The 25,624-nt window shown below is 41.2% G+C and overlaps 1 protein-coding gene across 15 annotated transcripts in view; it reads left to right on the top strand.

Moving 5' to 3' along the window:
• Positions 1 to 25,624, top strand: part of PCCA (propionyl-CoA carboxylase subunit alpha) — a 420,693-nt gene that overhangs the window by 235,098 nt on the left and 159,971 nt on the right. For all 15 annotated transcript variants that reach the window (XR_012159457.1, XM_073348756.2, XM_073348763.2 and 12 more), the window contains 2 exons: positions 6,500 to 6,610; positions 21,166 to 21,268. Coding sequence is in view for 14 of the 15 variants with exons in the window: in XM_073348756.2 (XP_073204857.1) it covers positions 6,500 to 6,610; positions 21,166 to 21,268 (214 nt within the window). In the remaining variant the exon portion in view is untranslated. The remainder of the gene's footprint in view (positions 1 to 6,499; positions 6,611 to 21,165; positions 21,269 to 25,624) is intronic.

Raw genomic sequence — 25,624 nt, forward strand, 5'->3', positions numbered from 1 at the left:
ATCATAGTTCTCAACAGTGATGACTACACGTCAAGCCAACTGCCAACTCTTCGACACCACCCACCAGAAAGAACTCAAAGAAAACCCACACCACAGTTCACCCTGGAATTTAAGGATATCATCAAATCCTTCCCCAAGCAACTCCAAGAGAAACTCTACAACATCATCCCCCCCTCCGCCCCCAAAACCTTCTGCAGGCTTCCCAAGATACACAAACAAGGGAAACCAGGCAGATCCAGGATATCTGACTATGGCACTCTTACTGAAGGACTAGCAGAACTCACAGAAACCATCATCAAGCCACTCACCACACTAGAGGGTCAGCTTCCCCCAGGACACAGCAGTCTTTCTCCACAAACTCTGCAACCTTAACAGTCTCCCTCAGAACACATCATGGCAACCATGGATTTCGCCTCCTTATACACAAATATCCCTCACAATGACGGCATTACAGCCATATCTACAAGTGAATGGACAACATTCAGATATCCACCTCAAACACATTGCCAAACTTATACATTCCATCTCCACCCATAACCGTTTTTATGTTCAACAACACACTTTGTCCAAACCATGAGAACAGCTAGGAGTACTAGGAATCCTCCCCAGTATGCCAACCTCTTCATGGCCATCTTGACGGAGAATTTCTGGACAAATACACCACGAAACCAAAGATATATCTGAGATACATTGATATTTTCAACCTCTTGACAATGTCCTAAACTGTGTCATAGACTTCTACATCTTGAACAGCTACCACCCATCCATTAAACTCTCTCTAGAACACTGCCATACCAGCATCAACTCCCTGGACACCACAGTCAGAACCCTACAGACAACAGTGTTCAGGAAACCCATAGATAATCACATTTTCCTTCAAAGATCCAGTAATCACCCAGACACACCAAGGAATCTGTTATCTACAGCCAAGTCCTCAGATATCACAGAATATACTGTAAGGACGACACATCTTAACAGATTTAAAACTGCCTTCACCAGACAAGGACATTCCACCAGAGAATCGCATCATGCAACGGGCCACCTAAATACCCTGTGAGAACCTATTTCAAAAAAGAAACTAATCTACTTTGCATCGCACACCCCTAGTTGTCACCTACCACCCCACACTGGAATCCATATGGGGGGTCATTAAACAATTACAACCCATATGTGATGGGGTCAACATCTGGAAAGATTTCTTTCCAAACACACTCGTTTGGCCTTCAGACAGCCCCGCCGCAACCACTCCAAGTGTGTCATCAGAAGGACATTCCTCATAGACCAGGACCACCAACCCAAAGCAGCACCAGGCCCTGCTCTGACAACAGATGTGAAACCTGCAGACATCTCGACTGCTCCAATGATCATTGTCTGAAATTTTAACTCAATGTAGTACTTGAATTTAGTTACTTAGTTTTTGAAGTCCTAATGAAATGAAATGAAATGGAATACCTACTGAAGGTAGGTCAAGGTAATGACTTGTAAAGTACAGGTGAAGGTAATGACTTGTAAAGTACAGTACTGGAGTATTTTTTTCAGACTAGCATTGCTAAATTATCAGTCAATTCAAATCCTGCATAAAATGAATGTTTGTTTTAGCAATCAATAAGTATGCAAATAAAGTTCTTTCCGTTCCACTTAACCCAATTAAAATTCTCAGCAAGTTAAATATATTGGGATTGTTTATCTGCGGAGAGGCATGTAGGGCTCCAATTAAGTTTACGTGGATAAATGCAGATTTGTGTTTGTGAATGTCCAGCTGACAGAAGCTTAATACTGTAAAAGGGCTAATCAACACTGAATATGTTTAGTGTCAGTAAATATTTATTGTGCAAATGTTGCTCATGGAATGCTAAGGCACAAAAACCAAGTTTATTTTGCTTTTTAGTGACTAAATACTGTAATTTGTATATCATCCCATCCACATCCCTTCTGTATAATTTTGCTTTGTACAAAATTATTTTTATCACTTCGTCACTTTGGTGATGGTATTGGAGAAGGACGACACATGAGCTTGGCTGTAGTTTTGGGGTTTTTTTTTAAACTTAATTAAAAAATGGGTGAATTTACTGGTATTTTTGGTTTTGTTCCACGAGCATATTCCAGATAGCATGGAGTTGGACCAGGTACAGTGCAGATAGGCAGGCAGTAGGCATCTTCATATAACTCTGACAGTGGATTTTGGGCCTTCTGTTCCTAAACCAGGATACCAAGATTACTAATCAAACTGTGCCAGATTGTTTTGGTTTGTAATTTGCACAGGTGCTCACTAGGAAGTTGGTTCAGATCACAAAATTAATTGGACCCAAGAGATGTTATATATAGTGTTAGGTCTCCTTAAATTAAAAGCTATGGCATTGACCCAAAGAATCCTCATGCTTTTATGAGGCTGCTGTTGAGGAATATTGTCTCAAAATTAATAGATAGATAATAGATAAAGAATTAAAAGTACATCTTAAGCAGATCTTTTGTTTCATTAATACTTTACAGTGGACAATATGATAGAAAGAAGGAAAAAGAAATAAGAAAAATCTTCCTGTTGGCAACTGCTACTAAACTCTACTGTGTTTTGCCTCACAGTGCATGTCTACACTTCACTAAAATACCCACAGTTGGCCCAGGTCAGCTGACTTGGGCTCATGGGACTCAGGTTGCAGAGCTATAAAATTGCAGTGTAGTTGCTAGGGCTGGAACCTGGGCTCTAAGACCCCACAAGGGGGAGTGTCCCAGAGCCTCAGCTCCAGTCTGAACCCAAATGTCTACACTGCAGTTTTATAGCCCTGCAGCCCATGCCTTGCAAGACTGAGTCAGCTGACATGACCCAGCCATGGGTGTTTTATTGCAGTGTAGACAAGAGGTCAGGGAGGGAAACAACAAAGCTGTGATTATGATCCTTATTTATACTGGCAACCCTCTTAACAATATGAATGAGAGGTAGAGAAATAAAAGCTTGTTTTATGAAGGAAACAAAATGAAACTGAATTTTAGTGATTTTTATCTCATGGTTTTCTGGATTACAAAATGTGATTTATTTTATTTTATTTTTAAGTCCGAGGCTGATGGCAGGATTAGTCAATTGCAGAATGGCTATAATATAGTTCAGTTTAGTTTCTAACTTTGCATGAAATAAGCTGTGCCTGTTGGCCTCTGTTTGATCCTGTGAGAGTGGGGGCTAATGTCTGGCCAGTGTTTGGGAAGCAGCAGGTAGTCAGGAGCAAGCTGTTCTAGGAGTCCACGTTTCTGTAGCATGGCAGTTATTCACACACAGATGGAGACCTTATGAACTTTGACAGAGGTCATGCTAAATTGCAAATCTAAAACTTCTAGACTTCTGAAGACTTAGGGTGGCACATTATTATTTTTTCAGTCTGTGATCAGGAACATCATTGAAGCTGTAAACTCACTTTTAAGGAGTAGATCAACCATCCATCCATTGTTTAAACAAGTGATCTTGGGAACAGATACAGTCTTTCATGGTACTTTGAAAGGAAATTATTGCATATTAAAATGCTAATTTCCATATGTAGAACACACTTCTTATATTGCTTCTGAAACACCTAGGCTTGCCGGCTTTTATTGAACTTGTAGAAGGACTTTTAGAGCTGAAAGCACTGCAGAAGCCTCTGATTTTTTTTTCCTGTTACACATGGTTTGGAATGAATTAAGATACTCATGGTGGTTTTTGATTTCAGGTCTTTTGGGGCAATCAATTGAGACACCAAGATCTCTGTCATCTGTCATCAGCCATCATCTCAACAGGGATCTTATAGCGGTTTAGGAAAGAAAAACATGAGATGATATGGTTTCACATTGTAACATATTACCTTTTGCATTCAATCAAAGTCAGAGAACACTGAAGGGCTACTCTGTTGTGTTTTAAATTACAATTCTAAAGCTGCTCTTGAAAATGTCATATTTTAATTTACCACAGTTTCTAGTCAAGTGGGAAAATTAGGGGAAAAGTCAATAGTTAGTCTTATGCTTGGATAGCTCTGCTCTGTAGTATCCAAAATATAGATTATATTTGTATTCCAAGTTACATTCATTTATCTTCTGCCACAGTTCTATGTTTTTACTAAATTGTTTGTTGGAGGTATAAAGAATGGAATGTTATATGTATGTAAACATCCAAGGAGCTTGGATGACCTAATCACCCAGGTGGCTTAGAAACTCATCTTCTTTTAATCACATGGTCAAATTCTCAGAATTGAACTAGATGTATGGTGCTGGTTAATGGCTCATGAACTAGTCTTTAGAGCTACAACATTGTTTCATAAGGCTGAAGTCAGATTCCATGTGTTGAAAGTGTTTTCAGTATCGGCCACACAGAGAGCTAGAAAATTCATACCGGCAGAAGACTGTAGGGGGAAAATGTTTTTTAAAAGTGTGCGAACTGGGTTATGCATAAGATAACAAGAATGTTATTCATGTTTCTAAAGCTGGAGAAGGCAAAAAGGAGGGGGGGAGTGCATTTTAAAAAAACATTCACTGTATTGCTGAGGTGGTATCTCCATTTCAGAAAAAAGAGAATGTAAATAATTCATTAGATCTGCAGTTGTGAAGTTTGACTATATTTACCTATTCTGGTGCAAATAGTACAGCAATTTCATATTTTATTTTTAATTATGGTTATCAGAAAGACCAGTTAAGCAGTCTTCAGGGTTGATGTGCAGTTTCTACTGATCCCTGAAAATGTACCTGTGAAGTGACAATCTCTAAAATACAAAGCTAGGAAGCTTTCCTCTGAATGTTAGAACTCTTAATGAAAGTGCTCACCCCAGTTAATATTATATGGGTTATGCTCTTCATATAATTGCATAACTCTAATAACGGTATTAACTTCCAAGAAATGCCGTTGTTTTCTGTGGGACACTGTTCTCTAGCCAGGTCTTTGTTATGCTCATGATGGCTCTTGGAAACCTTTTGTTAAAAATCCTTCCCTAAATTTAAATAAAGAGTAAGGATAGTGATCTTTGATGGAGATTACTTATTCTCTGGATACACCTAAATTATCCTTTCCAGAGATGGCTCTCAGAAGAGAAAACTTTTTAACTTTAGAAATGGCTGAATTGCATCAATAGCAGATATAAGCAGTTTCACCAGAAAGGATGCTTTATTCTTGCTACCTCCATCCCCTCCATTCACCACTACAAAGTCGTCACCTTCCACAAACATTTCAATGAAATTACATAGACTTAACGGTGTGTTGTGCTATTTATATAGTCAATATAGTTTCGTGAAAGAAATTTTAAATATTTCTAGCAAAGTGGAGTTGAATGTAAGTTTGTTTTCCTAGAGGTTGTGGATATGAGAGATTTTTGCTTAAATGAGAAGATAAATGATTAGTTTACTCCGACTTTCACTCTCTCTCTGTGGTAGATACTCCTCCAGTACATGGAGTTTATTGCAGAATGTTTTTGAGGGAGCACTGTATTAAAATACAACTTGCATGTTTTTGAGCTATACTGTTGTGGGAGACTGTCAGAAGCAACAGAGAGCATGGTTGTTTGGAGGATTTTTAGTGGGGAATGTAGGAGTTCAATTCACCCACGGATCTTGGCCTTCTCTGTCTCCTAGCAGTCAAAAGCTCCACTTCTTTGCTGGCACAATGTCCTCCAAAAGCAGTAAAGTGGAGAAAAAAGACAAAATAAAAGAAAAGGTGGGAGAAGAAAGAGACAGAAAAGGATAAGCAGAAGGGAAAATGCAAAAACCAAGAACCAATATTTTACCTTTTGTGGCCATTATTGACATGTAATGCAGATGGGGAGAGGCACAGGGGAGTGGAAAATCTTGATTAGAGATTTGGCTGGGCAAGGTTGAGTAAGAGGATATGAAGATTGTATTCTAGAGAGGATGGTGTGCAAGCATGAAGAAAGCACCGATAACTCTCAATTTTTTGTAAGATCTATCGATAACCTTCATGAATTATAAATGACAGAATGTTATAAAATCTTATATAAATGCTTCAAACTCGATTGAGAGACAAGCTAGGTGAGGTAAAATCTTTTAATGAACCGGTGTTTTCATTGCTATGTACATAACTTTCCCAACAGGATGTCTCTAAAAGAATGTCAAGGTGGGTGTGGTTAATGGGAAATGCTGAGTTTGTGGGTATGGCCCTGATACTCTGATGGGACTTCACTGAGCTCTCTTTAGGTCCTGTCTATATCTGCTTGGACTAAAGCAAAAACCTTATGGTCACTTTTTGCCCTTATTGACTTCATTAGGTTTTGGATCAGAGTCTGTCAGGAGAGGTGAGAATTGCAAAGATTTATGTCTTAATTAAACTGAATCGTCCAGAAATAGCCAGTGTCTGAGTGCTAGGTGGACCACCCTCCCCCCAAAAAGATTCTGTCAGTGCCATGGTTGCCAAATTAGTTGACTGGAATTCAGTCTAAGAGGAAAAAGCAGCCCCCTGAATCTGTTTTGTTTTCTTTGTTTCTCGGTATTGCTTGTGATTAACACATTCATCTGATTTGACTCAATGTTTTATTTATAGGTGTGACTCACAATATAGCTTTACTGCGAGAAGTGATAATCCATCCACGCTTTGTTCAGGGAGATGTCAGCACTAAATTTCTTCCTGATGTGTATCCTGATGGCTTTAAAGGTTTGTTCTCCCTTAAAATATTTTTGTGTGTGAAAGAGTATCTTCATTACTACAATTTCTGTTTACTTCTAGAGTGGATTGTTCTCTAATCAGGTTTTCAATTTTTAAATGAAATCATTATCTACAAAATGTTTTGGAATTTTTAATAGGTTGCAAAATTGGAATTATTTTTCTTGAACTTCAGAAAGACATCTTTGGCTACAAATTGAAAATAAAAAAAAGTCAAATAATGGGCAGGAAATACATATATTTCACATAATCTGATACAGAAAATGCAACAATAAACATCCTGCTGAATATGGGCATAATCACAGGAGGTGCTTAGTACTCATAACTCCTATTGACATATGGGTGGTCAGTGGGAGTCTGAGGGCTCTAAGGCCTTGCAACAGACACCATATCAGATTGGGCCCTGTGGTACCATGGAAAATACACACTTATTTATCATTGTTAATATTAAATTCATAAGTAATACACATAAGGGGAAATATTTTCTTTGTATTTATATAATCTGTTGCAAATGTAGTTGTTTTATTGAGAAATTAAACCTGTCAGGCACTTTGTTGTGTTTTTTGCCACGAGTTCTTATTTCTGGGACCCTTTGTCCTAGCTGTCTAATTTAGTGATTATGCACATATACGTTCCATAGCAGATGGATCTAGACTCCCTCAGAACAGACCAAGGCCAATAAGGCCTGTAACAAAGAGGAAGCAATTTAGATTTCACCTGTACTATAGATCCTCTTTCCAGTAGTGATCACAAGGCTTTACCAAAAGAACGTCTAGACCTCCCTGAAGTGGCCAGTTGGCTTTGTCCACAGGCCCTTCTCACAAACAAGTTCAACCTCCAAGCAGTCATGTTGAGTGATAGAGGACAGCACACCTATTTCTATCCATTGGAAGATGCCTGTCTCTTTTTCTCTGTGTTTGGAAAGAGATCAAGTCAAACAAGTAAGTGCTCTGCACAGTGAAGGAGGGATATGTTATCCAGTTCATCTCTCTCTTCTGAGTCTTCTTCCCCCCCCCCTCCCCCACACCTTTCACACACACACACCCCAGTCCCTTTTCAGGGACCCTTCTCATGAGACCATTTTGTTTCAAGAAATAGTCTCTTCTGGAATTGGAAGCGACAGAGGGAGATCCCTTACCAACACAGAGGGAAAGTTATCTGTTCGTGGTATTTCCTGGTCTCAAAGTTTTCTGATGTCCTTCATCCCATTCTATATCTAAGAAAGCTGAACTGCATCATCAAGAAAGCAAAGTTCAGGATGGTCCCCCTCGCTTCTTCCTTGGGGATTAGAGATTGGCATGGTGCCTTAGATTTACAGGATGCTTACATGTGGCAAAACCTCTCGGCTACAAGAAATTATTTTGATTCATAGCAAGCAACAGCCATTATTGGCATATGGTGCTCCCTTTTGGGCTTTCGTCAGCTCCGAGGGTGTTCACCAAGTGCATCTCAATGGTGGCAGCCCACATATAATATTTAGGCATTCAGATATTTCCTTATCTGAATGATTGGCTAGTTTACAGTACATCAGGTAACCTCCAAATCCAAAACAGCATGAGTGTCATCAGGCAGCTGTTCTCTCATCTGACCCTGCAACTAAAGTTGGACAGATCAAAGTTATAACCAACACTACACAAAACCTTTATCAATGCAGACGTCAATGCCATGACTGCCATGGCTTACCTTCCGATGGAAAGATTTTATCCTGTAGCCTTTCTGTCCAAAAGTCTCAAGTGCAACTCAGTGAGAACAGTACATGCCTGTCTACATCTCCTGGGCCATGTGGCCTTTTGCATGTACGTAACTTTTCTTCATGACAGACTTCACAATCACTGTCTGCCGGCCTGGCTCCATTCAATATATTGTGTTACTATGCCTCCTCTGGACATGCAGACTCCATGATTGCTCCAGTCTCTGGACTGGTGGTTGGATCTGTGCAATGTGTGCAGAGGGGTTCCCTTTCTGTCCCCAGTTTTGAATATGACCCTGGTAACAGATGTCTACCAAGGATTGGGGACCCAACTCAGTCAACTTCAGGCACAAGGTCTTTGGTCACCCCAGGAGTTCTCTCCACATAAATTTCTGGAGTGCAGAGCTATTTGTTGGGCTTGCAAGATGTTTGTCTGCTATCAAGAACCATGTGATACAAGTTCTTACAGAGACCACCAGTGCCATGTTTTATCTGAACAGGCAGAGAGGTGCAAGATCATCTCAGCTATGCAAGGAAGTCATCCGCTTGTGGAAGTATGTATAAGAAACAATGTCTTCCTCAAGGAATTCCACATTCCAGGAGTGAGGAACACAATTGCAGACACCCTCAGCTGGGATTTCATAGACCAACACAAGTGGTCAATCAGAACCAACATCCTCCAAATCTTTCATCAGTGTGGGGGTACCCACTGATAGACTAGTTTGCTATCAACCTGAACTACTAGTGCAAGAGATTTTGCTCCATGGTTGGGGGCAGCTGGGGTTCCATTGCAGATGCCTTTCTTCTCCCCTGGTTCAGTCATCTCCTATATGCATTCCCTCCAGTTCCTCCAATTCTAAGGAAACTGAAAAGAAACAAAGCAACTTGAATCCTAGTGGCACTAGCCTGGCCAAAGCTCTACTGGTTCATGGATCTACGTTGGTTTTCCATCACATCTCCAGTGATGCCCTAGTCCACTCATGCCTCAACTTGGCCCTCGTCAGGGATCATCTATCTCCAAACCAGGGCAGGTCCCTGCATTCCAGTCTCCAATCTTTCCACCTCATGGCATGGATGATCTCTGGTTGAATATCCATGAGAGATGTTCAAGCCATTTTGGTGAACAGCGGGCACTACGTGCACTAGTTACATATATGCGCTAGAGCTACAGATGCTGCAAACTGGAAAAGATTTTCAATTTGGGCAGTCTCAACACAGAGGTCAAAAATGTACTTGACTGTTTTGTTACACCTGAAATCATCTGGCCTTTCAGTTAGTTGCGTGAGAGTTTACCTGGCTTCCATATCAGCTCTGCATCCTCCAGGGGATGGATTTTCCATCTTCTCTTACCCTCTGGTTTCCAGATTTCTGAAGGGTTTTGTCAGCATCTACCCACCTGTGTCTGACCCAATACCTTTATGGATCCTTAACGTAGTCTACTCTAGACTAATAGGTTCTCCCTATGGCAACAACATTGTTATCTTTGTTGTTCAGGAAGACAGCGTTTCTGGTGGCAGTCACTTCTGCAAGGAGGGTTCAAGCTCTTTTAGCTAGTCCTTCTTTCACAGTCTTTCAAAAGTTTGTATTAGGCCACACCCTAAGATTATGCCGAAGATAGTATCAGCTTTCCACCTGAATCAAACTATTAATCTTCCGTGTGTGTTTCCTGAAACCTCACTCGTCCAAAGCTGAAAGGAAACTCCACATTTTAGACTTTTGTAGGGCATTGACATGCTCTGTGGATCGTACTAAATCCTTTAGACCCTCTCCCAGGGTTTTTATTGCCTATGCTGAGAGTTAGAGGTCAACCAGTAACAGCTCAGTCCATTTCTCGTTGGATTTCTGATTGCATTAAAGTGGTTCTATGACCTTGATAAAGTCTCCCTCCATCAAGCCCAGTCTACCAGAGCACTGTCCAGTCCACGTCATCAGCTATTCTGAGCGACATCCCTATAGTGATCACCACTCCACTTACCACACAGTGCTTAATTGTAGCTGTAGTGAAAACAAGAATAAGTTTATCAAAGAACAGAGACTCAATTGATAGAAGTAAACAATATTGGAAACAAATGGTTGCATACAAAACAAACCTTAGCACAGTTGTGTTCAGCCCCATTCACAAAAGTGAGAATCTGTGTGTATGCTCCCTTGTAGGATTGGGACATACAAAATTCAGATTACACAATTAAAATGTATTATCATATTTTTTCTATTTAATTTTATTGTAAAATGAGTGTCTTTTCACTGACCTCATTGGGTCAGGTCCTGAGTGTTTTTTCCTCCAAAAACTAATTTCTGTAAAATGTGTAAGAATCTAAATAAAATAATTAAGTAAATAAAAACTGATTTCAGTCTCAGGTTTCCATAGGTTTATTATAAACTAAAGTTAACATCTTTTTAAATTGAGATATATCTTGACAACTTTTCTATTAACCTACATTGCCCACTTTAAATTAAATCTTTGCTTTGACTGGCATAAACAATAGTTTTTATAGTTATTTTTAAACATGTCTCTTCACCCTGTCTAAATTAATTTTCACCAATACAAAAATGCTTGCTTAGTTTGTTTTAGGCATTTTCTTAAAAAAGTTACTTCGCTAATTTAAGCTCTGTCAGGCATTCTCCGACTGGGAATACTACTACTTTGCTGCTCCTCACACTGTTTAGTCTAGATAGAACATCAGGGTTTAGCAATGGCATGGCACTAGATTGTCTCCATCACCACGGTGACTGAGCACCTCCCAGTCTTTAATGCATTGTGGCACCCCATGAGGAAGGGGGAGTCACATTATACAGATGAGGAACTGAGGTACAGAGATACTAAAGTCACTCAAGGTCCCAGAAGAGAATTAAACCATGGTCTCCTGAATTTCACTATAACATCCTGTCCAGTGGACCATCCTCCCTCTTTTCAACGCCCTCTCATAGCTGACCCAAAAGTGTGGCTTTGTCCCTAACCCTCAATATTGTGTTTATCTAATGTTGGGGGAATTTTCTTTAAGTTCCACACTTCCACCAGTAGAGTCTCTCTTACTTTACTGATAATGTAGAAGAGGGCTCCTATGAAGACAGGAAGTGGGGCATATGTGCGGGTGTTGCAGAAGCCATGCTAAAACGCATGAGACAGTGGGTAGGGGATCTTTCATTTTTCCCACCCCAGTAGTACCTAGTTTTGGGTTTTGGACTCCATATTGGATAGCATGGTGGTTTTAAGGGTATTCCTAACACAGTTCCCTCTCTCTTCCTCTCTGTAATTTCTGTAACGAATGTGATGAAAGAGGGTTGCATGTTGCTCACATTGAGTGTCTGAGGGAAAGACTCATAGATGTATTGCATTTGGGATGCTACAGGAAAGGGCTAAGGGGCTCTTTAGAAGTGTGTGTGAAAGTCTTGAATGATTTTTTGCGATTGCTTTTATTAAACAAAGAAGAGGAACCATCTGACCACTTTTTATGATGGAGGAGGGAGGACAGTTGCTATTACCTATGCCCAAAACTCTGCTCACCTTCCCGCCCATTAGCACTGATTCTTCCTGTCCATTTTAGGAAATAGCCAAACCCTACAGACTTCCTTTACACTCCTAAGGTATTCCAGGTGGCCTTCTTTCCTCCTTGGGATCTAGCTTAGAACTTTATGGCCTTTCAGGAGACCCCCTTGCTCTTCAGAATGGCTGAGGAGTCTTCTTTTTGAACATCAGAAAGGGACCTGTCCAGCCCCAAAAGGTCATAGAATCATAGAATATCAGGGTTGGAAGGGACCTCAGGAGGTCATCTAGTCCAACCCCCGCTCAAAGCAGGACCAATCCCCAATTAAATCATCCCAGCCAGGGCTTTGTCAAGCCTGACCTTAAAAACTTCTAAGGAAGGAGATTCCACCACCTCCCTAGGTAACGCATTCCAGTGCTTCACCACCCTCCTAGTGAAAAAGTTTTTCCTAATATCCAACCTAAACCTCACCACTGCAACTTGAGACCATTACTCCTTGTTCTGTCATCAGCTACCACTGAGAACAGTCTAGATCCATCCTCTTTGGAACCCCCTTTCAGGTAGTTGAAAGCAGCTATCAAATCCCCCCTCATTGTTCTCTTCTGTAGACTAAAGATCGCCAGTTCCCTCAGCCTCTCCTCATAAGTCATGTGTTCCAGTCCCCTAATCATTTTTGTTGCCCTCCGCTGGACTCTCTCCAATTTTTCCACATCCTTCTTGTAGTGTGGGGCCCAAAACTGGACACAGTGCTCCAGATGAGGCCTCACCAATGTCGAATAGAGGGGAATGATCACGTCCCTCGATCTGCTGGCAATTCCCCTACTTATACATCCCAAAATGCCATTGGCCTTCTTGGCAACAAGGGCACACTGTTGACTCATATCCAGCTTCTTGTCCACTGTAACCCCTAGGTCCTTTTCTGCAGAACTGCTGCCTAGCCATTCGGTCCCTAGTCTGTAGCGGTGCGTTGGATTCTTCTGTCCTAAGTGCAGGATTCTGCACTTGTCCTTGTTGAACCTCATCAGATTTCTTTTGGCCCAATCCTCCAATTTGTCTAGGTCCCTCTGTATCCTATCCCTACCCTCCAGCATATCTACCTCTCCTCCCAGTTTAGTGTCATCTGCAAACTTGCTGAGGGTGCAATCCACACCATCCTCCAGATCATTTATGAAGATATTGAACAAAACCGGCCCCAGGACCGGCTCTTGGGGCACTCCACTTGATACCGGGTGCCAACTAGACATGGAGCCATTGATCACTACCCGTTGAGCCCGACAATCTAGCCAGCTTTCTATCTACCTTATAGTGTATTCATCCAGCCCATACTTCTTTAACTTGCTAGCAAGAATACTGGGAAGCAAGGAAGAAACGAAAGCAGCAGAATACGGACCCTGGACTTCAGAAAAGCAGACTTTGACTCCCTCAGGGAACTGATGGGCAAGATCCCCTGGGAGAAAAGATACTGCTCTCTTCCTTTCTCCATATGCATTCTGAATAACTCAGAATCACACCTGCAGGCACCAGTACTGGTCTACAACTCACCATGATCACAGGGGAGAAGTAGAGCCCACACACTTCAATGACAAATTTGAGTCTTTCAGGAATTAGTGTCCTCAATAATGTCAAACTTCCTGGCTCAGATGAGTTGGTGTTTGACATTTATGCCAGCCAACCCTCAATTAATTTTTTTTATAAAACAAACATGAAGTTAGCATCCATTTATATTAATCTAAATTTAAATTGTGCATTATACTTTCCATCTCATTAATTTTGTATTTAATTTTTGTTCACCCTGAACAGAAAATCACTATGCTAATATTAAATAATGAGAGTGGGCACAAAACCGGTTCGGTGTGTGGTGTGGTGTTTTTTGTTATTAGTAGGAAATTTTTTAATGACAAAATGCAAATGAGATTGTTATGGAAAGAATGACCTTTTATGTAATTTAATCTGAAGCTGGTTATGTAAAGTAATTGTAAGAACTTTTTTTGACTGAGCTTGGGGGATACTGGGCTAATATTGATTTAAACAATCATAACATCAGAGAAATTAGAGGAAAAATACCTCTTCTCCCATTTTAATCCTGAAACAGGATTCTGCTATTTACTTGTAATAGTTGAGTGCAGGCTAGTTTTAAATAACTCAAGCAGCAGAGCTTTCACCACTTTTGCTATGGCTTTTATTTTTATTTTAAAAATTAAAACATAAAAGACTATCTTGTATGTCCTCCTTCTATGGTTTGTGGGCCAACAGCCTTAACAATCGGTGCTATGGCTTCACATAGGAGGAAAATCTGTCAAGGGCCCAGAGAATGTGCTGTGCCAAGAGAGCAAGGCAGAGCTATGTATGTTGTGCCTAAGCTGCTTCTGCCCCTGGAGAAATCATTTGGGCAGTTGTGGCCCCTCTACGCCATGGCAATGGCATAAAGAAACTGTAGTGAGAGCTGGAATCTAGTGCAGGTTGTACACTGGCATGGGACCTGAAGAACAGCAGATGCCATGGGGGAGGACCATACCTAACCTGGAGTCGGAGTTTTAAGAAGGTGCAGAACTGAAAAGTTTACTGTGTACCATTTTTCATGAGATTTGCCTTATGACAGCCAGTTCATTGTGAGCAGCTGCACTGCCTTTATTTCATTAACTTTACATGGTGCACCAAAGTGGTGGTCTCAGAATTGTTGTACTTTTGGTTGGCAGAGGAAAATGAATCTCTTTTCTTATAGAGCTAGTTTATGTATTTTCTAAAGGGTATGGGAAATCTGGCCAACCTGAGTGCTGCTAAATGCTCTCTTCCTTCAACAGTTAACCCTTCTTAACATATCAACTACTTATTTTCACAGCAGTTAATGAAATTTTGTAGTGCGCATTGTATAACACAACTTATTAATGATTCTGGGGATGCAGAAACATTCAGTGGGTTGAATAAAGATAAACTAGGAGCTGACTGCCTTTTTATGGTAGGTGTCAAACATGTATGTAGTCCAGGCATCTACAATGTGCTGCAGCCAGGGTATTTTAGGGAGGTTGTAGCTTCTCTTTGAAATTCAGGAGCCACTGCTTCTCAAGTGGCTACTTTTCAAAGAGAAACTGTTTTTCTTCCTGTCCAGGCACTCCCATGAAAAGTGCTTCAGAGATGACTGCTGCTTTTCAGATCTCACTGTTGCATGACTAATGCTAAGGGCTGGATTGTGATACTGTTACTCACGTTGAATATTATTTTACAATTAAATCAATGAGGGGTATATGTGGGGTAAAGTAGTATTCAGCTTAAATAAGGGTCTCGCTACATGGTCCCAGTTTAGCATCCTAAGTGGAAGTTAAACTTTAAAAAGCAGCTTACCTGTGCACAGAGCACACTAGCAAAACAAGAGCGGGAGGGTCAGGAATACTGGAGTTTAGAACAGTAATAATGAAAATAATGCCAGAAAATTCTGAACAACTTTATAAAATAATTTAAATACGAGGGAAAATGGATTTTCACTATCCTGTGCTTGAAATTGAGAGAGGTCACATGTGGACAGGTCATACTCTTATTTCTCACCATTGCTGATTTGCAGAAAGGAAAACAATATTAAATAAGGCAGAAAAAGCTGACACAGAGTTGGTGTGTCAGCAAGTTTTTTTTAAGGAGGCATGCAGTTTCCTCCTCTTCCCCCCCCGCCCCGACCTATCTGAGTACTGTTATTATATTTTGCCTTTGATTTATTTCCCCCATTTCTCCCTGATTTCCATAATGATATGTTTGCACTATTGTTATAGCCATATTGGCCCTGGATTTTAGCGAGGTAAGGTGGGTGAGCTCCGTGTAGCTTAAAGCTTCTCTCTTTCACCAACAGAAGTTGGTCCAATAAAAGATATTAGACTTTACCGTTACAGAGACAAGGGGAGTGTATGCTTACTGTATGGTCTAAATCTTGCAGCTGGATCCATGTGGAGAGAGCAGGGCTATCCAGTTTTAGTGTTGGTTCTCATGTTAGTGAGATGATCTAATGATGACATGCGTGACCTTGCCTTTGTGGTAGATGTAAATACTTAGGTCTATGTCAAAAGACCAATCAGAACTTGACTTTAGACAATGAGTTCCAACAGTAACTTAATAAGGCCCTTCATTATGTGGTCATACAAAACTGTACCATCTCATACTATTTGGCAAATAACATAGTATTGTATGTAGCAACTGTGGATTTTTTCTGTAATATATTTTTCAAATGTATAGCTACATGAAAAGTATGTTCTTACAGTTTAAAGTGACTTGATTAACTCCATAAATGTTGTGTGAGCATTTAATGAAAGACCCTTTTGTCATGAAGAAGGACTATGCTATCTTAAGTAGAGTCTTACATTTCCTGAATTAAAGGGGAACCATAACTTTGAATATCTTGACTTTTCAGCAGTTAACCTCTCAAACCTTGACATTGTGTTAAAGCAGTTTTTTCTTAGATAATAAAAATAAACACTGACTTATACAGTATATCAAAAGTAACCTTAAATAGAATGTCGTAAGTATATTTCCAAGGCTATGCTTCAATAAGATTTGTATCTAATTAAGTCATTTTATCATTCATTTATCATTTTGTTTAATGTTCTGCTCCACTCATATGTTGTTTCATATATAATCAGTGTATGCTAAATAGATTTAAATTATAGGATTATAGATGTATAAGAATGGCAAGTATTCAGGAGTGATGAGTGTGTATTAAGGATGTAGGCATGGCAAGAATGCAAGGCCCACAGGCTGAGACCTTTAAGATTTTAGCTTAGCCATACTAGGCCATAGGTTTAAGAACGCTTAACGTGAGCGGGTGATCTAGGAACAATCCTGTGCCAGCAAGGCCACAAGATTACTGTAAAAGATGTGCCAGAAGGTGATGGTACAAAACCCTAGATTGCAATAGGCTTGTTGTCCAAGATCACGAGACATCTGATTGTCACATCATGGAATGTCCTGTCCTGATGCAGGTTACATGTTGTGCATAGATGCTAATGAGAATAAGAGGAACTAAGAAACAATCTATGAAAAATGGAGCACTCCAATATTTATGGGGTATGGAAGTACGGATAAGGAAAAGAGTGTTGAAACCCTCATGCATATGCATAAGGTAGTAGGTGTGGTCAAAACAACAATATAAAAGAGGTTTTCTGTTTGGGTAAAAGTTGGAAGACCCCAAGGGATGACCCAACAGGAAACCCCAGCAGGAACCATCCCTCTCTTGATGATTCTCAGTTGAGAGGTCCATCGGACCCTAGAATATCTTTGAGGATGTTAGTATGACTACAGTCTGAGTCATTGCATGGATTTTTTTGTAGGATTTATAGATGCATGGGAAATTGTAACTTTACTTATTGCTTTAATAAAACTTTTAGTACTGATAGGACTTTTTCCTTGTGGTTGCATCTGTGGTCACTATCCTTAGTCTTCATGTGCTTCTGGAGCCTCCAAATTTGAGAGAAGCCCCAGAGATGATTTTTCATTCAGTTGAGCTTGAACCTGTAGCAACAGGAGCCGAACCCATGGTAGTTTAATACGGAATTACTAAATTGAGTTTAAATAAAAACGGCTGCAGATGGCACCTTTGTAGCAAAACACAGAAAGCTAATTTTGATACGCTTTTAACAGTTTCTGTTATCTTTTAGGCCTGGGCTACGCTTTAAATGTAGGTCGACATGGTTACATTGTCAGGGATATGGAAGATTCAGACCTTGGCGCAACGTAGCTATGCCAATAGAGTTTTCATAGTGTAAATATGACCTTAGACTTAAGAACCACTCTCAGTGGGCGCCCCAGTAATGCTTCGTTTTCTGTTTGTTTAAATTATACCACAACAAATGCAAACAGTGACTAATAAAGAGAGCAGATAAACATATATTTTCTATGTTTTTAACGGTGAAGAGATGTATGTACCTCTTATTATTATGTTCAGCTGTTTCAAGATATTGACTCTCGTTCACTGTTTGGAGTTTGATTTTTATTGAAGGTTGAGGAAGAAAATAGTTTTTGCAACCTGGCAAGTGCAAAAGCAGTTATTGATTTCATCCCAGATAAAGGTCATACAATAAAACCTGCAAATTGGGATCTTTATAGTTTTTCTTTGTTCTTATATACAAGTTGATGCTATTTGTATTCCTGGGAGCATGTTCTCCCACATACTGGCACACGTGAATTTGGTTACACATACTTGTCATGGGTTTTTAGGACAGAGGGGGAAAAGGTCTATTTTTCAGCATATAAGGAACTCTGCTTTTTATTGGGTCAAGGCATGTAATCAGACTATTATTTTTGAGCACTATCTATTTAAAAAACAAAATAAAATCTCAAAACAAAAGTGATAAAATTTTAACACTTGGGGTATAGAGAGCTGGAAGCTCACTTTGTTATGCATAATAGTCAGACCAGTTTATTCATGAAGTTTTGGAATCATATATGTCCAATGGTGTCCACAACGGCATGCATGGTGCCTCCTTTGGCAGCGATGAGAAACAGCGGTCCTGGCTGCCCTGCTGTCCACTTAGGTTTGGCCCTGCTGGCCCTCCATCATGATGGGGAGGCAGTGGGGCCAAAATTGAGTGAATGGTGTGGCGACCTGGTGTGACATCCCTTCTACCTGTGTGTACCAGATCACAATGCCATTCACTCAGTTTTGAACCCACTGCCCTCTTGTCATGACAGAGAGCTGGCAGGGACAAATTTGAGTGGACAGTGAGGTGGACAGTGCTGACCCACCTCACCACTGCCATAGGGGTAGCTTCTGCACCAGGGTTTCCCACTGGGAGACTGCCTGGCTTGGCCCACTTCCGATAGCCCATGTCCCCTCTCTGGGGTAGGGAGTGACACTGTACCTGGGTGGGCTGGAAAGGACTGAAAGATGGGCTGAGCATGGCGCAGACTCAGCAGGTAGGGTGAAGGGGCCAGTGGCTGCAACAGATGGCTCCACAGGGATTGACATTGCGTACCAACTCAAACATTTCTGGGGTGTCCCTGTATATGTCCCTAAAATACACACAAGTTCAGAGTTCCATGTTTTTCATTTTGCCTTCACACGGTTTCCACATGGCAAGAGAAAGCTCAAGGTTTTTCTCTTCAGAAGTTGTGTTTGTCCATGCATTCATTAAAGTGCATGTGATTTCCATTTTGAGGCAGAAGGAAGCAATAATAAACAGTGAGCGAAGCAAGTTACAGTAATCTGTAGCCTGAATATTTTAATAAATGCTAAATTTAAAAAATGGATGCAGAACTGTATGTTTTTGTCATTCTTTGTTATCTTTAAATTTTTATTCTTTGGTTTGTGACCGTCAATGTGAGGGCATTTAGCACCAATCTAATTGGATACTGTTGCTGCTCTGTGGATTCCAAGCAGCATGATCCATGTTCTCTTTTTGCAAGAGGTGCCAACTCCAATGATTGTATATGCTCCTCAGATTGACAGAGGATATACTTATTTGGAAACCATGCTACTGCACAATTTATAGTAAACCCTGCTGCAGTAATTTTCAAAGATATATTTTATAGATTTTTCCCAAGAATCCTACTAATTTTACTTTATGATAGTCATGGAAATTAGCATGCACTAATAATGATCACAAGTAGAATGTGAATAAACATGGAGGACCCTTTGAATGGGTCTTTTGGTGATCTCTGAATGGTGGTTGCGACCCTGCTGCACTTGTAGGTAGAGGCTCTGCTTGAAGCAGAGACAGAGAGCAGTGTAGAGCTTCTGCAGAAGGCCATCACTGTGATGAGGTGCAACAAGGCTGTGTGACCTGCCCCAGGACACCAAATGACCACCTGAGAGAACTTGTCTCAGGTGAGACATCTTCGGTTGTGGAATAGGGGCACCAGGTAAGTAATGGTGCCTCACGTGAGGGATTGCAAGACTGGGCCTTTATTATTGCTAACGTAATATAACCATGAAGCATTTTTGTTTGTCCCACTGTATTCGTCTCTATGTAATAGCTAATTCAAATAAAATGAATGAAGCCTTGTTCTTTTTTTCAACTAGTTTGAGTTGGTGGCACTTTTCTGGGGCACAGATATATTTGACAGGAAAAGTGGTAATCGCTTTTGTGTTCTGAAAACAAGGTGTTCCTTCTTGACCACGTAGCATGGCGTAGTTTGTTCCTTACCACTATATCTCTAAGACCCACCTTTGTCTGTCTTCCTTCCTTCCAACTACAGCTCTCTTTCATTCCTTCATTTATGTCAAATCCTGCAATATCCCACTCCCTGGCCTCCCAAACACACACATTGACCCCCCCCCTTAGTCCATGCAAAACACCTCTGCTAAAAATAGTCTGTCTTGCCTGTTGTTTTCGCTGTCATGCTCTCTTTGAATCCCTCGGCCTCCATTACCTCATCAAATTAAACTTCTTATTGCTGCCTTCAAAGGCCTGCTGAAGTGTGTCTTCCTTACTTATTCACCTGTGCTTCGTTTCCAGTCATGTCCAACTCCTTCTGCTTTGCCTGTGGTGCCAGCCTTATCCTCCCATGTGTCAGCTTCTCATGTAAACCCGTCTGTCTTCTTCAATGCTATGTGCTGTGCCTGGAAAGTTCTTCCTGAGCTAATCAGTAAGACCAATAACCTCTCCATATTTAAGCCTCACTTGAAGACTGAATTCTGCTATGTTTCCTATGAGAAATCTATCTGATTTTTACTGTCTGAACAGAGAAAGACCTGGCCAAAGATCACCTTAACCCGTCTATTTTTATGTTTTACCCATTGTGCCTAACCTTCATTTGGCTGGCTCTCTTGCAAGTCAAGCTTAGTGGGACAGGGAGTTCATACCAGTTTCTGTTTCGAAAACGTCTAGTGTAATTTGCGCTCTACCACAAACAAACAAACAAACAATAATACCCCTGATCTGACAGACCCTAGCATTACCATTAACAATAGGGGTGATAAGTAGTTTCAGTTCCAGGTATTTCCAGTAGGATATATTGCTGTATTATCGCTTGCAGGGAGGGAGATCTGTAGCTTTTAGAAAATAAAGTATTGAAAAGAATACTGCATATGTTGAATAAGTTCTAATGTACAGATGGATTCTTTATCAGCATGAGCCATAATATGTCAACCAGTGACATTTTATTAATGAAAACAAGATGCTACAGTGTCGCTTAATTTTTTTTCTTTCAGTTGTCAGATTGTTTTTAACATAGACACCAGTGTTAACTGTAGGGCTGAGCTGTATGAAAACATACTATTTAAATCCTGGAACTGTGAATGGCTGCCATCCTAAGTTTTTCTTAATTTAGTGAAAAAATTGATTTTGGCTACAGGATTTAAATAGTGTTTTTACCAATTATTATTTTGTGTGGCTATAAGTGCTAAATTGGCTCATGGTATATAACAGTTTTAAAAAATTGTTTTTGAAAACTAGGACACAAATTGACAGATCTCGAGAAGAGGGAACTACTGGCAATAGCAACTTCTTTGTATGTGGCTGAACAACTGAGATCACAGCAATTTCTAGGGTCTCCAAGGTAAGTTCATTTCTAGGAACTAAAATGTGCTCAATGCTTTTCTTAATGGTATCTTTCCATGCACAGGAGGAACACTGGTGAGAACTGCATGGTTCCTTAATATAGTCTGTTTTTTTCTAAATCCAAATGAGCTTTAGCTTACATTCTGCCCCTCTCTCCTCTACCCCCCTGTTCCCCCCCCCCCCCCCCCCCCCCGTCAGACATGGTTATTTTGTCTCCCATATTAACAAACAGGCACAAAAAAGTGTTACAAGGCAGAATAGTAATTAATGCACATCAGGAGTTTCATTAATGCAAAATGTTGCTACATTAGTAACTAACCACAAATTGAGCATTCCAAATTTCCCATGTGCCTGTTTGAAGTGATCTCAGCATTTTGGGATAGTATGAATATTCAGCTGCATAATAAATCTTCATAAAATATTGTGGAATCAGGAGTAATTCAATACCTTAATAAAGAGACATAATAGTTCAGGGTCCAATCCTGCAAACACTTTTGATGCGTAAACATTTGCAGAATGAGGACTTTACTTTGTAAGTGTACTCTTGAGTGCAGAGATGCAATAGGAATTGTGTTTTTCTCCATTCTTTTGGGTAGCAGCGGTTGGTAATCCACTTTAGCATTATTAATTGGCCATGAATTTGTAGGTATGTTGTGGCATGGCAGCCCCATGTAGTGCCCCTTACTGGCCAAGCATGGCACTGCCAGCTTCAGTTTCCTTCCCCAAGATGGATGGTCTCTGCTCTCCACATAGCGATCTGTGCTGGAGAGATGGCTTAGCTCTGGCCAAGTCACAAACAAAACTTAGCCCTTCTGGGGTAGTAAAAATCCATCTGAAAAAGTCCCAACAAATGAAAGGTCCTTTTGCCTTTGGCGGGCTTTGTTTTCAGGCAATGCTCTGGGCCCTGTTCTGGGCTACCTGTGAGAGGCTTTCTGGCTCTGGGATAGAGCACTCACGCCCAGGCTGGTTCCCCTGGTGTACCATTCTCAGCCCCTGCTGGGCTCTGTTCCTTGAATCCTTCCCTGCTCTGTGTAGAACACTAGTTCCCCTGGAGCGTCTGGCCTTCTGCAGACCCTGCTGCTCCCTGAGGTTCAAGATCCCAGACTGAGCTCTCTGTGTTTTTATAAGGCTTAGGTGTCCATTAAGCTGGCACTTGACCCTCCTTAGTCTCACCCCTCTGTGTGGAAGCAACTAATTAATTATGACACTAGTGTAGCTGTCCCCAACTCCCCTAAAGGGGCTAGTCACTCTGTCATGGTAACCAGTGCCAGAAGACTAATTCATTTATTTTACTCTTTGGAAGACTGTGCTTGTTATTGCCATGATGTACACAGCTTTTACTGGTCTCAGGCCCAAGATCTTAAACTGGAGTCTTTCTTAGTGCATTTTAGTGCCTTGCTGACTTCTAGTCAATGTTCTTACTTATGACAATCACCTAGTTTAATTGAATATAAAACCTGTGTTTTGGAAGTTTGCAACAGTTGCATACAATTCATCAAAATTTCAGCGTGATTCTTTTTCTTTTCTTTTTATGTTCTTGGGTTAATAGCTTTTTTACTACAATAGGCAAACATTCAAATTCTATACCAGTGGTTTGACAGAATATTTTATTATAGAGTATTGTTGATCTGAATAAACCAGTTTTACCGTGATCAGGAATAAATAAAATGGTGGCTTCTAGAAGTTTTTTTATTTTTATTTCAATCCACAAAGACAAATAGTACCACATGCTTTTCAAAAAGGATTTACAACAAGCATTAAGGCTTTATATGGCATCTGTAGAGCAAGGTCATTGCTTGCCTTTTGCACCCACATAGGGAGAAAGGGAATATAAAGTGCACCTTTTAGTCCCCTGCACGGGTTATACCTTCCATACCTCACAGCGCAAGGAGAAGAACAGCCTACACAGGGCTATTGCTGCTCAACCTAGGGAAAATGAGTGAGCAGGGGTAGGGAGGGGATCAAAGCTTTGACTGTACTCTGCACTGGCCAGCATGGAAAGTTAAGTAATCTGCTGGTGGTAGAGACAAGCAACACATTACTTTCACCCTTCAAACAAGGAGGGGAATCATAAAATGAACTGTGGCTCTCAAAGTCCAAATTCATTCCCTTTTTTCATCTGGCCCTGATACAGTTTGGTGTCCAGACAGAGTTCAGCCAGGATATTTCATTCATTGATCTGGTCAAATTTACATTTTTTGGTGTGAGGGAAAACAGAAAGCTCTTTGGGGCCAGGATAGCCTCTTTGTTTATGCAATGCCCAGCACACTGGGACCCTGACCTCTAGATGCTATTGTGGTGCAAATATTATAATCCCAAAGTTTTGGTGAACTCAGCTACACTGGAGTTTCTCCAGGAGGTTTGACTGGAGTCTTGCAAACAAGCACTGTAGAAATGTGGGTACCAGCCACAGCAGTATTTTGTAGCCAGGCACATTGAATACTGCCTTTGAGTATCGGGTGCCCAGTTTAATCACAAGGACAAATTAGAGAAGCCTGTGACTAGTCGTTCTAGTCACCATTACCTCTGAAAGGCAAGTTTGGAAATTAGTTCCCATATGCATACAAGAGCCGCATTGTCTTTGTCACGAAGAAAAGGTTATTTTTATAGCTCCAGAAACCTTTATGGTCAAGGTAAGTTCCTCTTTCCACAGTTCCTAGGAAATAGTTCTCTCATCATTTTGTTCTAATAGTTGGAAAGTTGTGGCATAAATGGGCATTTCTGGAGCTCTAAAGGGGGCCAAGAATATGGAGGACGTATGCTGATTGTTCCCTGTTCACCTCATTCTATTCAAAATGCCAAAGCCTTAGGGCCTCAGGGTGCTGCACCAGTTGGCATGGTAGGCATCTGGGAAACTATTCACAGCAGTCACCAGAGACACTAAGGGAAATATGTGTGAGCCTCTTCTGAGGAAGATTTGCAAAAGTAATGAGAAATTTCTTTCTTGATAATTTCCTTTAGCAGCTTCTCACCAAATTCAACCCACTCTGCGAGTCTGGTAAATTACCAGAATTTAAAATGAAAATTTTCTGTAAAGGGAGACTTAGACGTTCAGGGTATGTCTACACTATGAAATTAGGTCGATTTTATAGAAGTTGATCTTTAGAATTCGATTTTATACAGTCAATTGCGTACGTCCACACTAAGCACATTAAGTCGACGGAGTGCGTCCTCACCACCGTGGCTAGCATCGACTTAAGGAGTGGTGCACTCGGAGTAGCTATCCCTGAGTTCCCGCAGTCTCCGCCACCCATTGGAATTCTGGGTTAAGCTCCCAATGCCTGATGGGGCAAAAACATTGTCGCGGGTGGTTTTGGGTACATGTCGTCAGTCGCCCCTCCCTCCGTGAAAGCAATGGCAGACCATCATTTCACGCCTTTTTTCCTGGGTTATCCATGCAGATGCCATAGCACAGCAAGCATGGAGCCTGCTTAGCTCACCATCACCACTGCTGTTGTGGGCAAGTCTACTGTAAGGGCTGCTGTAATCCAAGTAGCCAATGCAATCACTGACGTTCTGTTATCAAGGATAGTGACTCTGGGAAATGTTCGGGCCTTTTTAGATTTTAGGTGCATCACATTCCTGTCCTTTCTTGCTGGTGAAGAAGTCTTGCAGCCGTGCATTCCAGTCCGGTTGGCGCTGTAACACCCACAGCACTTCTGTGGTTGACACATGTAACAGTTCCAGGGCTATTGTTCGTTTGCCTTGGCCGAGGTACCTTGCCCTACCAGGACCTCCAAGCATTTGACACAGAAGCACCTGCAGCAGCTGGCATTGCTATGCAGCAGCAGCTCCTGGGTGGTGCAGTAGGACTGCTAGCTGTCCTCGTCCATGGTGTACTGCTCCACCGCTTCTGCTGCAAATATGCTCTTCTGCAACTCTGCAGCAGACAGTGCAGTAGGACTGGTAGCCGTCCTCGTCTGACAGGTAGCTTGGCCGGGGGTTCTGGGAAGTCTTCCCTGCCAGGCTCCTAGCAACCTCCAGGGCATGATGTATGGCTCCACCGCTTCTGCCGCAACTCTGCTGTTAGGGGGCTTATTCCTTCACCCACTTACTTCCCTGGTCCTTCTCGCATGAACAGAGAGCAACAATACCCGAAGTCCAAAGGTGCAAACAATTCGATGTTTATTGGGGTGAACTTCCAGCAAGCATGATTCCAGTTTCCTTCCTTAGTATCCTCCTTCCCAGCTCTGACACCACAGAGCCTTACACCTGTGTCCCTGTTCCCATTCCTACCCTTAGCCAAACATGATTCCAACTTCCTTACTCCCATTCCCTGTTCCCATTTCCCCCTTTAGCAAAACATGATTCCAATTTTCTTACCCCCATTCCCTGTTCCCATCTCCCCCTTTAG

The sequence above is a fragment of the Lepidochelys kempii genome, chromosome 1 (assembly GCF_965140285.1).
Source record: "Lepidochelys kempii isolate rLepKem1 chromosome 1, rLepKem1.hap1, whole genome shotgun sequence".
Classification (NCBI taxonomy): domain Eukaryota; kingdom Metazoa; phylum Chordata; order Testudines; family Cheloniidae; genus Lepidochelys; species Lepidochelys kempii.